General features: G+C 39.7%; 1 protein-coding gene across 8 annotated transcripts in view; it reads left to right on the top strand.

The window, feature by feature from the left end:
* The window catches only part of ZNF536 (zinc finger protein 536), a 344,409-nt gene extending 330,991 nt beyond the window's left edge, over positions 1 to 13,418 (top strand). For 6 of the 8 annotated variants that reach the window (XM_071440306.1, XM_071440308.1, XM_071440305.1 and 3 more), the window contains one exon: positions 9,955 to 13,418. In XM_071440306.1, coding sequence (XP_071296407.1) covers positions 9,955 to 10,190 — 236 coding nt within the window. In that variant the 3' untranslated portion in view covers positions 10,191 to 13,418. The remainder of the gene's footprint in view (positions 1 to 9,954) is intronic. The other 2 variants (XM_071440312.1, XM_071440311.1) reach the window with 2 other exon arrangements.
* Positions 13,419 to 14,527: the final 1,109 nt, after the last annotated feature.

Genomic DNA, 14,527 nt, shown 5'->3' with positions numbered 1-14,527 from the left:
GTTCAAGCCACGGGCTGGCAGCAAGGATGAGAGAGCAGAATAAGGCCCGGTGGCTTCTGAATTGGATCACGTTTTTATAAACAAAAGCAGCCTTCCCTGGAAAAATATGACGGTGTTTTTATAATAGCCACATATTGAGTAATGCATGGAGCATCGCAGGACTGCTGTGACACTAAAAGAAAAAAATAGAGGCAAGCAGAATGGGAGAACTTTCAGGGGCTGTTTTTAATAAAGAGGTGAATTCTTTCTGCAGTAGGAAAAATGATAAAAAGATGGCGTATCAGCTACATTATGCAACAAAGTAATGCTGCTGTGTTTTTATAATGTAAGGCACTGCCCATTTGTTTTGGTTTACGTGACTGCAGTGAAATAAGTGGATTAGACTGAAACTTTAGCATGCTTCATTGCAGCTGGTTGCAGACATCTGTCATTCCTCAGCCATACATTCTGGATCATGCCAAGAAGAAAAAGCAAAGTCTGACACCTTTCATTTTACAGAGCCTTTTATAGAAAAGAAAAGGAGAAGGGGAGAAAGCATTTCCTTTGTGACTTGATAAAAAAGACACTTTTTTCTGTGACAACACCAACAGCACTTTCCAGAGGGAGAGGTCCTGCAAAGTTAATGCTCAATTTACTCTATTCAGCCCTTTAATTTTTACTGTTTGATCTCCTGGTTTGTTGAATGGGATATAATAAAAATATGTTGGTTTATTTTTTTACGGAAACATTAGCTATATGTACACCTACATCAGAAATGTGCCTGGTGAAAGCTGGGTTGCTGTGAGTTCCCACTCAGGCTGTGCTCGTGGTAATTCTGTGCTGTGATGGCACATAATGCAGAAGCATTGCCAATAATGAGTGGTTCTGAGAACTCCACTCACCAAATCCCATAAACAGATAATAGTGATGTTTTAGCAGAATGATTAGTGGGGTTGTGAGCTACTCCTGGATAATTTGAAATATTAGCTATTAGTGAACTAGATATTTATTTACTTAATGTGTTTTGTTCTTCAGCCTCTCTACTAACACGATGCTGGAGTTAGAGAATTGTGAGGTACATGACAAGTGATAATGTGACAAAATAACTTCTAAATTACCCCAGTTATGTGAAAAAGCAACAACAAAAATTAAAGGAGAACATGGTTAGTCTAAGTGACATCATACATACAGAAAACAGATATTCTAGCTCAGGGTCTCACTTCAGCTAATGTTATAGCACGGGGATAATTCCATCCCTTCCCACCCAGGTGATTTATGGACCGTGGGACTGGTGGGGAGGCCGGGTATCCTTACAGGGCTGTGCACAGAGGGGGCAGGTCTTTGTATGGCTCAGGCTGTGTCACTGTCCAGTTTGACACCAGCTGAGGATGTGACACATCCATATGTTGGCAGGAAAGATTTAGAAAGCTGAGCACGGGATTTTTAAGATTCCATTCTGCCAAATAAAATAAATAAACGCAAGACAGTTGCCCAGAGTGAGAGAGAAAATTCTATTGCTTTTATGAATTGCTAGGCAGAATAAAGGATATTTGGTAGCAAAATCACTAACAAGGTCTTTCCTATTAGCTTCTGAATTGAATGTTCTCTTTACTAAAATCCCAGTGCCACCAGTATAGCATTTATTCTGGGAAATCATAGGTACATTAAATTCAAATACAGCTTCATTCAAGAAGTGGTAAATGCTCCCTGAAATAATAAATATTTACTGAGACAATTAAAAAATATGACAGAACATTAGCGAGAAAACTTGTGAATGACCTAGTAGGAAAACTGAGATATTTTGCTCAAGGGGGTTAGAATGGGAATATAATGTTATTGAAGTGATTAAAATAAGTAAAGGAGTGAATAGACATAGCAATTAATTGAAATGTGTAAGTAAAGGCAAAGGTGGGACTCTGAGCATGTAATTTTGATGATCAGAAGAACTTGGGGTTAGTTAATATTGAAGAAAAGTCTGCCACTTGCCTTCAAAATGTGTTTCCTTAGTTGCAGCCTCCCCAAAGCACGAGAGAAAGGGAAGGCTGTGAGGACTGTACCCTGCTCACTCCCTGGGCTTGGGTACCTCTCCCCCCTCATGTGGAGGGGACCAGGCTGCAGAGATGAAGGGACACATCATTTTGGGAGATCAGGGATTGGTACCAGACAGGAGGAAATGTCTGGAAATGAAAGCTTGGCCAGAAAACAAGCTGCTGTGAGTTTAGGATTATGATTTCTGTAACCATTGCCATTATGACTTCAGTCAGAGTTTGCCTGCTTTTTACAACAGGTATCTAGTGCCCTTGATAAGAACTCTGTCCTCTACTTATGTGTATAAACCAAAGTAAATAAATATGTAAAATTAAATGTAATTAAATTTCCCAAAGCATGGGACAATGATAGTCTGGCATTTCAAGCTCAATCAATGACAGCATTCCCACTAACCTCGTTTGGAGCCCGCTGAGGCTCCGGGCTCGTAACTCATGTTTGTCATGTCAGAACCTGAACTGATGCCATTGTGCACAGGGCACCATGTGTGCACCCACCAGCCGTGGTCTGACACACACAGATCCTGAGAAAGCACAGTCTTCTGCCTTTAGCTCGGAATTTTAGCTTTACAGGGTTCCCATAAAGTTTAATATTTGTTTAGGAAGACCTTTTCAGCTATTCTGCTGAGGCTATTCCTTTCTTGCAAGAAGAGATCCATTTCCCTTCTAAATCAAAAGTTCCTGTGTGAATAACTTCTTCTGAAAAAGAAACCAATTCTGTGCTGAGTAGCTGGAGCTGAGTAATTCTGTTGTTTTACCAACTCTGCAAGAAATGGGAAATGTTTGTTTTCCCAGGACTTGCAAGTCTCTGTTACACCATCAGTGATTTCACTGGCCATTTCCTAATTCCCTTGTATTTAGTGCACTACAGATGGCTAACAATTTCCTCACTCTACCTCCAAATAATTACAATTTTCATGTTCCACATACCAAAGGCAAAAAATGTTAAATTAATGATATTTTCCATAGTTTTATGAGTGAATCATTCAGTAAGGTAAAACCATATTGATGAAGGACATCAGTAGAATTTATCAGGAGTGCCCAGGTGGCTGTTAACCTCTGTGTCAGACCGACCTGCACTTGGCTGTGTTACATAGCAGGGATGATTTGTTGGTGGTTTTTACTTCTTTTGCTTTTAAAGGAAACTTCAGTGTGTGATAATTAGTGACTGTAGCCTTTTGAGACAGGAATTGAATAATTACTGTAAGAACAGTTTTTATTTTAGGGGGAATGTGTGAAATTAACATAATATTTTAATAATATGTGTTAAAGGCAAAGTGTAGCACCAACTTTTGCTTTTCTGTGTCATCATTAAACATTTTAGTGCACTCATCAGCCTCTGAAATACTTATTTGGAAACACCAAGTGGTGTGTAAGGCACTAACTCAGGAAGAGGCTCCACCTTTGATTAATTTCAGAAAAGCCATCTAGGTATCTGAGGGTTTAACTCAATCCAACGATTGAAGTTTTTTTGTTCAAGTAAAAATCTTTGATAAAATCAGTTACAGATTAGGTCTTTTTATTTTCCAGCTCTTCTGCAGCCAGTGATAGTTCAGTGAATTGCCACCCATGCTGTTGCAAGTGCCCAAACACTTGAGTGTCCATGGGCATCAGGACTGCAGTGTCATGTGGTGGCTTTGGGGTGCTTGCTGACCTTGCCATGTTTTTCTTTTTTCCAGACATCCTTATATTGATGTAGGATCAGGCTGGTGGCTGTGTTTTGTCATGTGCTGGGTCTTCACCCCAAAGTTATCCCCCCCTAATTAAGATCTTTCCAGTAACTCACAGTAAGAGAAAGGCTCTTCCAGGTGGCAGCACCTGAGCTGCTCCGAAGTGCAATATCAGTGAGGAGGGATTTAAGTAAAGACACTGGGCCATGAGCAATTCATCTGGTGACCTCTAAGGACTCAGCAGGACTGAGCCTGGTAATGAAGGAATTCAGCTGAGTGGAGGGTGATCAGGGGATTGCCCTTGCTTTAGGAGTCCCAATGGAAACGTGTAACCCAAAGCCTTAGCCTTGGTAGCTGGAAATGTACCCTGACCTTCCTAAAATCCAGATATCTCTGCATTTTTTAAAAATGTTGTTCCAGAGAAAATCACCAAAAGGCTTTTTGGTTTTATGACTTTTCTTGGTCAACATGAAATAGTCTTTAAAATTTAATTTTGGGGTTTTTTTTTGTAATCCAAGTAACATATAAACTTCACAGAATATTGAAATTTTCCCAGAAGATCATCTTGGTTGGTCTTGGACCTGTGCGTAAATAAACATATACTTTTCAATTGTTTTATAAAAACTTTTATTACAGATACCAACCTGATTGGGTGTATTTTAATCTGTCTGGTATTTGGGGAGTTTCATAAAATGCATATTTTGAGACCAATAAAGTGGAATGGCTCAATCAGAGCCATTATTGTCTATTGGACAAATATATTTATTCAGCATTTTCCCATCCATACTGTTATGCTCCAGATCCGAATGGCTGCTTTAGAGCCATTCTGCTCTCCTGGGTAATGCATGCAGTACTTGGGATGTTTGCTGTGGATAGGAAATGTATTTATGAAAATTTATACGTTGAAAAAAGGAAATTGCACTAGCCAAGATTTAAATGAAAATAGTTTTCCCTTTGCAAATGCCTGTTATTATGCTCTAATATACTTTCAAATGGCAGTGTTCACCAAGATGCCTGGGACCTGGAGGCTGTGGTCTGAGAGAGACATGAGCTCAGCCCAGCAGTCACTGCCAGAGAACTGGAGATGCTCAAAAAGCCTCTCCTCAAACATAGAAAGCACCCGACCATCGTTGCCTGCTGTTACTTCTGAGGCAGCACGCGCTTCATGTGCTTAGAGATGATTGTACCTCAAATACAACCTTGTGTGGGGGAAAAAGGACTCAGAACAGCTCTGGGGAGCACCTGGGGAAGTGTGGGCTTACTGAAGGTGTGAGTGCAGGCTTTGCTGGGCAGCAGATGTGTGATTACATGGACCATTCCACCAGCAGTGTTGTGGGACCAAGCATCCCGGTGCAGCAGGCAGTGCCCATCCATCCTGAGCCACTGCAGCCAGTCCTGCTCCAGTGCCCGGGGCTGCCCAGAGCTGCCCTGCCCGTGGGGCACTGCTACAGTGGCCCAGCAGGACAAGTCCAGACCTTCAGTGTCCAACATCACAACTAAAGAGATTTGTTTCTGAAAAATTCAAGCCTTTGAGGCTTTTTGAAATATCTCTTTGTGAGGGAATAATTTGTTTTAAAGAGGTAATTGCTGTTATTTTTGATTTTCACCAAAAGGATTTTCTTAAACCAGGCAAAGAAATCTGAAATGAGTTTGCCGTATTGCATCTCAGTAAGTGCTATAGCCATTGGCCATCTAAGGAAAAACATTCTGTCAGATAATCATGGCCATTTTTGCATTTTAAGGGAACAAATGTCATATCTAAGAAACACATTTTATTCAGAGCTTAATTATAATTTATAGTACATTGCGCAGCATTTGTTTTCTGTTCATCATGTTATTGCTCTTCTGTCTTTCCCCTAAATTTATGCATTAAATCATGTGTGTGTGTGTCTGTATGCGTGTATCTGTGTATGTATGTACACATATGCAATATAATACAAAGTGGTGTAGTGGGGACAACAGACGGCTTGTGTGTGATGTATTATTGGCATTTTTCTTTCAAATTACCATTTTCTTGCTGCTTTGGGAGAAAGCCATGATTTTGCTGTGATTAGTACACTTTTAACAATCTGGAATAAATTCCTGATCTTATTCATGTGACTAGCTCAATGCCCATTTTTACGTTTTAGTGCAAACCCCTACATATGTGCCTGCAATACCACAAAAATAAGATGTTTCTTTGTGGAAATTTTATAGAATTTGGATGCCGATCAAATATTTTTAGAAGTGGAGAATTAATGCGGCTTGACCATGTAAATGATTTTTTTAATGAAAAAGACTTTAGTATTCATCACTCTTTCTCTCTCTCGTTTGTGTATTCCTTTGTGCTAATCTTAAATAATGGATCCATATCAAAGTTAATAAATTAGTAACTATTAGCAGTGTTTGGATTACAGTGAGTAACCCAGTGCCACTTCATTGACATTGACTTTTTATGTGTTCCAATAATACATTTTGAGTTTTAAAGATTAGACAAAGCAAAATACGGTTTGGCATGTACTTGAATCTTTTAACAACTCTTGGGCAATGGCTTTGTTTAAATCCAAGGCCCTTACTTGAGGTAAACTTTCATTTAAGTGGCCCTAAACCCCAGACTGAGATCTATGTCTTTCTCAAAACCTACAGTTTCTGACTGTTCAGCTGATGCACCATGTTGGGCTGCATCAGTCATGCCATGTTATGAAACCTAACGCAATGTGACTGATGCAGCTTGACATGAAGTGTCACAAAGCAACATATCACATCACAAACTTGAAAGAAAAGAAAACAAACTTTACTTTTTTTTTTCCCTCAAAGCCTAAATTAATGAAGCAGCATATATTTTTAAAAAGGTGGACTAGTTTCAAACACTGAGGGATTTTTCTTAATATGGTCCTGCAGAAAACTTCTCCATCCTGGCCAGAAGGCACCTCTTATCCACACTCCTTGTGCTCCCTAAAATTCAGTCAAAACTAGAGAAGATGATGAGCTTGGGTCCCCTCAGCACTGCCACCCCTCCTGGGTCTGATCCTAAGAGGTTTAGATCTCTTTTAGAGGCTTCAGCAGGTGCTGGAAGTGATCGCCCCTCCTGGGGAAATCCATACATGCTAGAGGTGTTCTTTGGGTCCAGCCATCATTGTTGGCATTTTAGCTAATTTTGATTATTTTTTTCTGCTCTTCCACTTCCTTAGACTGTCAGTTTCCATCGAGAGGATTGCAAAGTCTCTCCACATGCTCAGTCATAGCCTTCATAGAACATAGCTCCACTACAGGATTATTTCAGCTGCAAACAATACATTGTCCTCTATCCTGATTTTTGATCAGAGAAAGATGCACACCATAGTTTGCCCCCCTACTCCACCCTCACTTTCATTCTGATTCTTTTTACTACAATTGCAATGCATATCACATCATCTCTTGAACTATCAGGAAGATTCCTTTCTTCTTTTCTTTTTCTTTTATTCTTTTTTTTTTTTTTTTCTGGAGGGCTTTCATATAATTTTATTGGGAGATATATAGTGGGTAAAATGCATATGAACTATAGCTTGCTAAGAAAGAACCTACCAACCACTGCTAGATAAAGCATTATAAATTTATTGCCAACTTATCTGGGAAGGGTTATTTTAAGAGCCTGCTGCCCACAACAAGTTTTGGAGCCAAAATTAATGAATGGGGATACCTAAAAGAAACGGGAATTTTCCTTCACCCCTTAGTTACAAGCAAATTGCAGATATTGTTATCTTTGCAAGCAAGAATAATCTCTACTTTTTGTACTACTTCTGCTGTAAACAATGTACCGCTTGCTTTCCTATGACCCTCACTCTGTATACATATTTATATATTATTCATATCGGATTAAAAATGAATGTGCTCTTTACCACAGTTGTACTGCATAGTGACAATACAAATTAACTTATTGTGTACTTACTTTTCACAAGGCAGTGATGTGAAATTTTGATGGCCTGAAAAAGTAAGTCGTGGGAGAAGCAATGCAGAACTGAATCCTTGTAGGTGCACTTTATATTGTCTGATTTATTAAAGTGCCTTGAATTAATAAATGACATTCTCTGCATGGAATTTTGAACACGAGTTTGAACTTGGTTCAGTGGTGGGCAAAAAGAGTTTGCTTTTAGTCTGGTGCATGTGAGGTGGTTAGCTCCAGCCATGCTTTCTGCATTCCTTGCTTAGAATTTGTTTTTGCAGGAAAGAATTAGGATGGCTGTTTATTAAGAGCTGCTTGTGGGTAAAGCATTAAGAGCTGGTTGGTGAGATCACAGCATCATGGAGTGGCTTGGGTGGGAAGGGACACTAAAAATCATCTCATTCCAACCCTCCGGCTGTGGGCAGGGACACCTTCCACTATCCCAGGTTACTCCAGGCCTGGAACACTTGGAGGGATGGTGCAGCCATGGCTTCTCCGGGTAACCTGTGCTAGGACTACTCTCACAGGGAAATATTTTATTAATATCCAACCTAAAGCCTCTGTCTGTCAGTTTGAAGCCATTCCCTTGTGTCCTGTCACTCTAGGCCCTTGTAAATAGTCCCTGTCCATCTTGTCAGTCCATTAAGGTACTGAAAGGCCACAATTAGGTGACCCCTGAACCTCCTCTTCTGCAGGCTAAGCCATCCCAATTCTCTCATGCTTTCCTTACACGAAAGGTTCTCCATCCCTCAGATCCTCTTGGTGCCTCCTCAGGACTTGCTCCAGCAGCTCCACATCCCTCCTGTGCTGGAGGCATAACATACATAATAAACATGCATGTTGGAGGTTTTGGGGGGCAGTCACACTTCTGGCAGTCTTCAGCCTATGAAAACAAAGGGTGAAGGGGAGCTTTCCGTCCTTGAGGAAGGAAAAAAGGCTGCATTCCTGGGGCAAGGGCTCAGGACACCGAGTGTCCTTCCCCTGGGTAGCAAGCAGCATGGTTTGGGGGACTCAGCCTTCAGGTGGTGGCGTTGTTATTACAGTAAAAATGGCAAGTTGTTTGAGCAGCCCAGGGCACTAATGCTGGTTCAAGTGAATTCACTCTGCTACAGAGATGCTCGTGCTCCTGTGCCAGCAGCTGCCCATGCTCCCATCTCTGCTGGGAGGACCATGGCAGCATTTCCACTCCAGTACAGGTAGCATCAGACCAGTTCACAACAGGTGTCTGTTTGTTTAGCTGGTAAATTCCTACCTAAAAGCAAGGGAAGAGGGTCCAGCCCCTTCCCCATTGAAGGAAGCATAATTCTCCTCCTCTGCTGCCCCAGCATCTCTTTTATGCCTGCTAAGTAGTACCGCAGCAGCAAGGGAAAATGTGCTCTTCAAATGTGGAGATAGGGTATTGTTTTTCACTTATCCTGGCTTTATGTAGATGGTCTGGCACATTTATTTATTCATTTATTTGAGCAAATTAAAGCAAGCTAAGCGCATTTGACCTCAGATGGTCCTGGTTTAAGTTAATTTGAGAGACAAAGCTCATAAAGTTCCAGTAAAACACATCAACAACTTCCCAGCATAGGTTGAAATGTGATTGTTGAAACATAACCTCCAAAACCAGATACAGCATGGAGATTTGAAGTTACAATAATCTGAAAAATATAGAAGAGCATATTGATAAGCCCTACTGAGAAGTAATATCTTTCATTCATGCCTTTGTTACACGGTCGATTGCTGTTTTATCCACAAGAAGTGCATCTATCAGATTTTGTGCATTAACATTCCTTTTCTAATCTGGCTTGGACATTTTATTTTAAAGCTGATGATAACCTTGGGCCCTGGTCCAGCAAACACTTACATGCTTGCGTATCTTTACTCACAGGAGTAATCTCAATGGAGTAAATGTTTGCAGGTTTGAGGCCTTGGCTATCTCAATCCATTATTTCTTTCCATTAAAAAGTAATCTGTGCGATTGAAATAAAACATACAATTCTTTACCCAGAAAACCCACCCAAAGACAAAGTGTGTTTATTAGACTAAGGGTCTGCACATTGTCATCCTTGAATTGCACTTCAATAAAAAAGATAATTAACAAATGTAAAAGAAGACAGTTTCGTACACGCTGTATTTACAAGAGCTTGGTTTGGATCCTGGGCTGAAGGATTTACAGCTGGGGCTGAGGAGGGAGATGGATTAGCTGCAGTGCTCTGGAAATCCTAAGCAGAGAATTTTTGAGATGCAGTTTATTGAGGAAGGGCGATGGCCCCTCCCAGCAGAAAGGGGCTCCAGAGTGTACCGTTTGTCCGGGCTGTGCCATGTCCGTGGGCTAAAGCAAAAACTAACCGGGCTGTCGTCTGTCACACAGGTCACCGGCCTTTCCAGTGCAGATACTGCCCCTACAGTGCCTCTCAGAAGGGAAACCTGAAGACCCACGTGCTCTGTGTGCATCGCATGCCTTTCGACAACAGCCAGTACCCCGACCGCAGGTTCAAGCGCTCCAGAGTCGACTCGGAAGCTGCCGGGAGCTTGGAGGAGCCGGCGGCTGCCAAGGCAGGGAGCTCGGCAGAGCTGCCCGAGGAGGGCACCAAGGCCCAGGAGTGATGCCCAGCGGGTCCAGCCCTGCTCTGCTGTAGCCTTTTACCCCGGCTTTGGACATGTGGTTGGTGAGGGCTGGCTAATAAACCCCTTCTGAGGGAAGGGATGGCATGCCAGTTCCCAGAAGGGTCCAGAATGCTGAAAACATTCAAATATATGTATATGTACATGTACCCACACATGTACATATATATATATATGTATTTACAGACACAGAGATATCCAGTCATACCCACATTGAATATATATCTACATACACACACACACACACACAAAATACACACATTCCATATGTGTGTGTGTGTGTAAATATATATATTACACATGCAAAGTAAATTTCCAGCCCTTGAAAATGGCTGCTAAACAGTTACCTGGCAACTAGTACTTCCAAACAATGTTGGTGCGATAATAAAGTGATTTAAAAGTGTTAGGAGGTCGTTAGTTATTTAAAAAAGCAGGGCAATTTCAAACTTAAAAGTGGTCTTTGTCCAAAAATAATGCTCTTAACAGAAAAATGATACCCTCTAAACGATTTAGTGTTGCCTTGAAGATTGAGGGGCTGTGTTTTCATTGTTGAAAACACCTTTATAATATGACACCAGCTGCTGTCATTTGCCTAGCATAGTAATGAGATGTCTTGGTAGACTGCCATGGTGCCAGTCTGACTGGAGCTGTCATTGCAGAGAAAATCAATTCAAGTGGTGTTGCAACTGCAGTGTAGGAGAAACCTTAGACGGCCCATAAGCTGGGGTCAGTACTGACCTATTTTGAAAAGTATTGTGATATTACATTTTCTTTTTTTTTTTTTTTTAATATACAGCCAAATGAATCAATGGTTAGAAAAAAAAATCTGCAGCCCAATGTGTGATTGCAGATTTGAAAGGTAATTCCATTTTTTGTAATCATCTTGCAGTATTGAGGGAAATGCTTTTATTCTTTTTTTTTTCCTTGTTGAAGAAATTGCTATAAATGTAGAAGTACAATATATAGAAATATTGTTTAGTGAAACTAGTCAGCCTTATCTCTAGAAGGTACTGGTGAGAAACAGAATTTTATTACATAGGAGGGTTTTTTTTTTCTTCTGTTCTTTACTTGTCTAATTGCATTTTTTTTCAAACTTCCTTTCAATTCCTATTTTTTTTTTCCTTACACTTGAATGAAGGATTCCCTGGTCATGGTTAATTTTCCTGTATTAGTTTTTGTAAGTGTTACAGACACAGTGCAGAAGTTTCTTCTGGAGCAAGCCCTTATAAAGTAGCTTGACCTAAAATATGAATCCAAGCTTTCTGCTCTTTGTCTCTAATGAAAAAGAAAGTGTTTTAGATGATATTTCTTTGGTTTTGTAAAACAAATGTGTTCTATATTTTTGCAGACTTTAGCTTTTTTACTGATTGGATGCTCCAAATTTAGTAAGGTCTTTGCCACATAGGAAGCTTTTGAGAGACTATAACAAACCACATAAAAAAGTAAGAGAAATAACTAAAGGTTTATTCTGAAATTCTCTGAATGGCATAAAATTTTATCCTTCTAATGTACTTCCTTTGATAGAAGCAAAATTGGTGCTGTTTATCGTGATGGTAGAGAAGTATTAACTTCTTCTAAAGCAAAATCATCCAGACTTAAAAAAAAAAAAAAAGAAAAAAGTAAAAAAAAAAGTCAATATTTCTTTGCAGGCTGGGAGCACAGAGTAAAACCCCAGGGCCTTAAAACTTCAGCTCTGCCTAAAGCAGTTTACAAAAAATACTAAACTGCAATCAATGTAAATAAAATTCTTAGCGCTACCCTGAGACTGGAAAAAAAAATCTCAGGCTAATAAGGAATACGGTTTGCATATGCTGTCGGAAAGGATGTCATCCAACTGAAGTTTCAGTTTAAATGAGGTCACTGTGTAACTTGGACCCATCTGGCACAGAGCAAGCTGCTTTTCTTGTTTTTCTAGTATAGTTCTCACTGCCTTACTTAAATCGAGTTGATAAACTTAATGCAACTGTTTCTATGATCCTAGATAAAGGATTGAAATGTTATTGAACCTTTCTGACTGTAGTAAGCTTTAGGATTTTAACTGCACTACTGTGTTTGGTGACTGTGTCAGTCGCTTGCTTTGTGTGTTTGCGCCGCCTTCGGTATCTTAGCAAAAAAAAAAAAAAAGAAAAAAAGAAAAAAAAAAGAGAGAGAAAAAAAACAAAACCACCCCCCACATTCCATTTCTTGCACTTTTTGAGCTCTTTCAGTATTCTTTTGTGTCTTCTGAGCATTTTCAGATACGACAGGCAATAATTCTGTTTGTGACACTGGAAACATCTCCCGCTCCTTGTGATGTGTGTGTTGATTCCATTTGGTCGGGTGCTACTGTCCCTATCCTCCCCTCTGACATAGCCCTTTTTTCCAGAACATTTGTAACTTGTAATACAAACAAGTGACAGCAGCAGTGATGCATTGTCAGTTTCTGAATATCATCATGCTTCTCATATCTAAACATGTCAAGTTTTTTCTCTGTAACTTCTGTAGTCTGTGATACTGGTCATAATACTGTCTACATTCCTACACAAAGAAAAATTTCTATCTTGGAGGAAATCTGAGATCAATAGAGTAGAGGATTTTGTTGCTATGCTTGTAACAATTAGAAAACTTTGTATTTAAAGTTTATTCTTGGTCATTATTTATTATTATAATACATCAGTTGACAGAACTTTATTCTGGTATAGAAGTATTAAAAGTTGTTTTTTCAGCAATGACTGTTTTCTTTCTGCGGTTAGAATAAAAATGTCTTTGAAGCAGTACAGTTTTATCCAGTGTTTTACGCAATAAAACCTCTACCTCTGAAAAAAAAGCTTTCCTACTTGCTTATGTTTATTAGGAACAGTTAAAACATTATTTTCTTCAGCTTTGTCAGATTTAAAAAGAAAAAAAAATAATGCCAGTAAATTCACAGTTGTTAGGCAGTTACTGGAGTGTATTATGCTGGGTGTGTGTGCTCAGTCCACTTATTAATCTGAACAAATCTATATACAGTATATACAGATATATATTATATATATTGTGCTTAATTAAAAGACTGTGGAAATCTGTTTTAGCATGTAGTAATAATTGTTTTATATACTACTACTTATGTACTATAGAAAAAGTCTTGGGGTCTATCAAGCTTTGATTTGAAAGTGTTTGAAGTGTGTATCATACACTATGATGTATAAAGTCATGTTTTCACATTAAAAAAGATTGTTTGTATAGATCATATATTTGGCTTTAGAAAATTGTGAGGTTTATTGTTATGGTGCATGTTAAGGAAGCTGCTCACACTTCAAAGAATGTACAAGAGCAAGAGTGCTCCCATTCTCCAGGGTGAATCTTTATTCTTCCCCTTTAAGGTTTTATCTGCACATTTGAAAGCAAATAAATTAAAGGGTTTTTCATCCTTAGAAAAGTAAGGATGATTAACATAAAAAAAAGATGCACCAAATCTGAGAAACTACAGCAAGTATGGGGAGGAGAGAGTAATGTGGCCTTGCTCCAAGAAAAACTGAGAAAGCAAACATGTTTCGAAAACAGAAATTTTAATATTAAATTAAGCCGGTCATACCCACAATAATATACTTATATTCCAGCTTGTGTTCTCCAGAAGGAAAAGGTATAAAAAATTGTCAGAAGGGTTAAGAATTAAAGCATAGAATCATAGAAATTCAGTTTTTCAGTGGCTGAAACTCACAGTGAGGAGGTGCTGTTACTGATGAACTTGTGGAATGTCTCTGCAGCCAGGGGAGTCACGGAGCTGGTGCCAAATTCCCTGGTCTGTGGGTAAATGCCACAGATCTCTTCATCCACAGAGAATAAAATCTGCACTGCAATGCATCAAATTTTAATCAAAATCCAAGAAGTTAATGAAATTTTTTTGTGTGTCACACCCTCTCTTGGGGGGAACAACCCTTCCTAGGCACAAAATGGCAGCACGTAAAAATGTGTCTTGAGGAGGGATGAGCTCCAGGCTCAGAGCTGAACTCTGCCTCTCAACAGGATCATTGTCCTTTCAGGTAATTGCTGTGCCCTGGATCCAGGGAAAAAGAGCTGTCTGGGGAGAGAGTGGTGGGGGGTGCATCCCAAAGATTTTCCTGCCTTCTGGTTTCAGTAGACAGTAAAGAAAAATGTGAAAACATGATTAAGGAGCAATGACTGTCTCATTGCACCTCCGTGGACTTGCTTCCAGTCTCCTTTATGGTTCTTTATGGATTTCTGCTGGGAGCAGTGCATTACACTGTGCATACAATCCTCTAGGAAATCTAAAAATGACCACCAGTGGCCATGTGCCACGTGTGGGGTTCATCACCTGTGAAGGCAGGTGGGAAGAAGGT

Source organism: Agelaius tricolor, unplaced genomic scaffold (assembly GCF_023055355.1).
Source record: "Agelaius tricolor isolate 1412-34295 unplaced genomic scaffold, bAgeTri1.0.p SCAF_15, whole genome shotgun sequence".
Lineage (NCBI taxonomy): Eukaryota > Metazoa > Chordata > Aves > Passeriformes > Icteridae > Agelaius > Agelaius tricolor.
The sequence above is the reverse complement of the archived record's forward strand: the minus strand, read 5'-3'. Positions and strand labels throughout refer to the sequence as shown.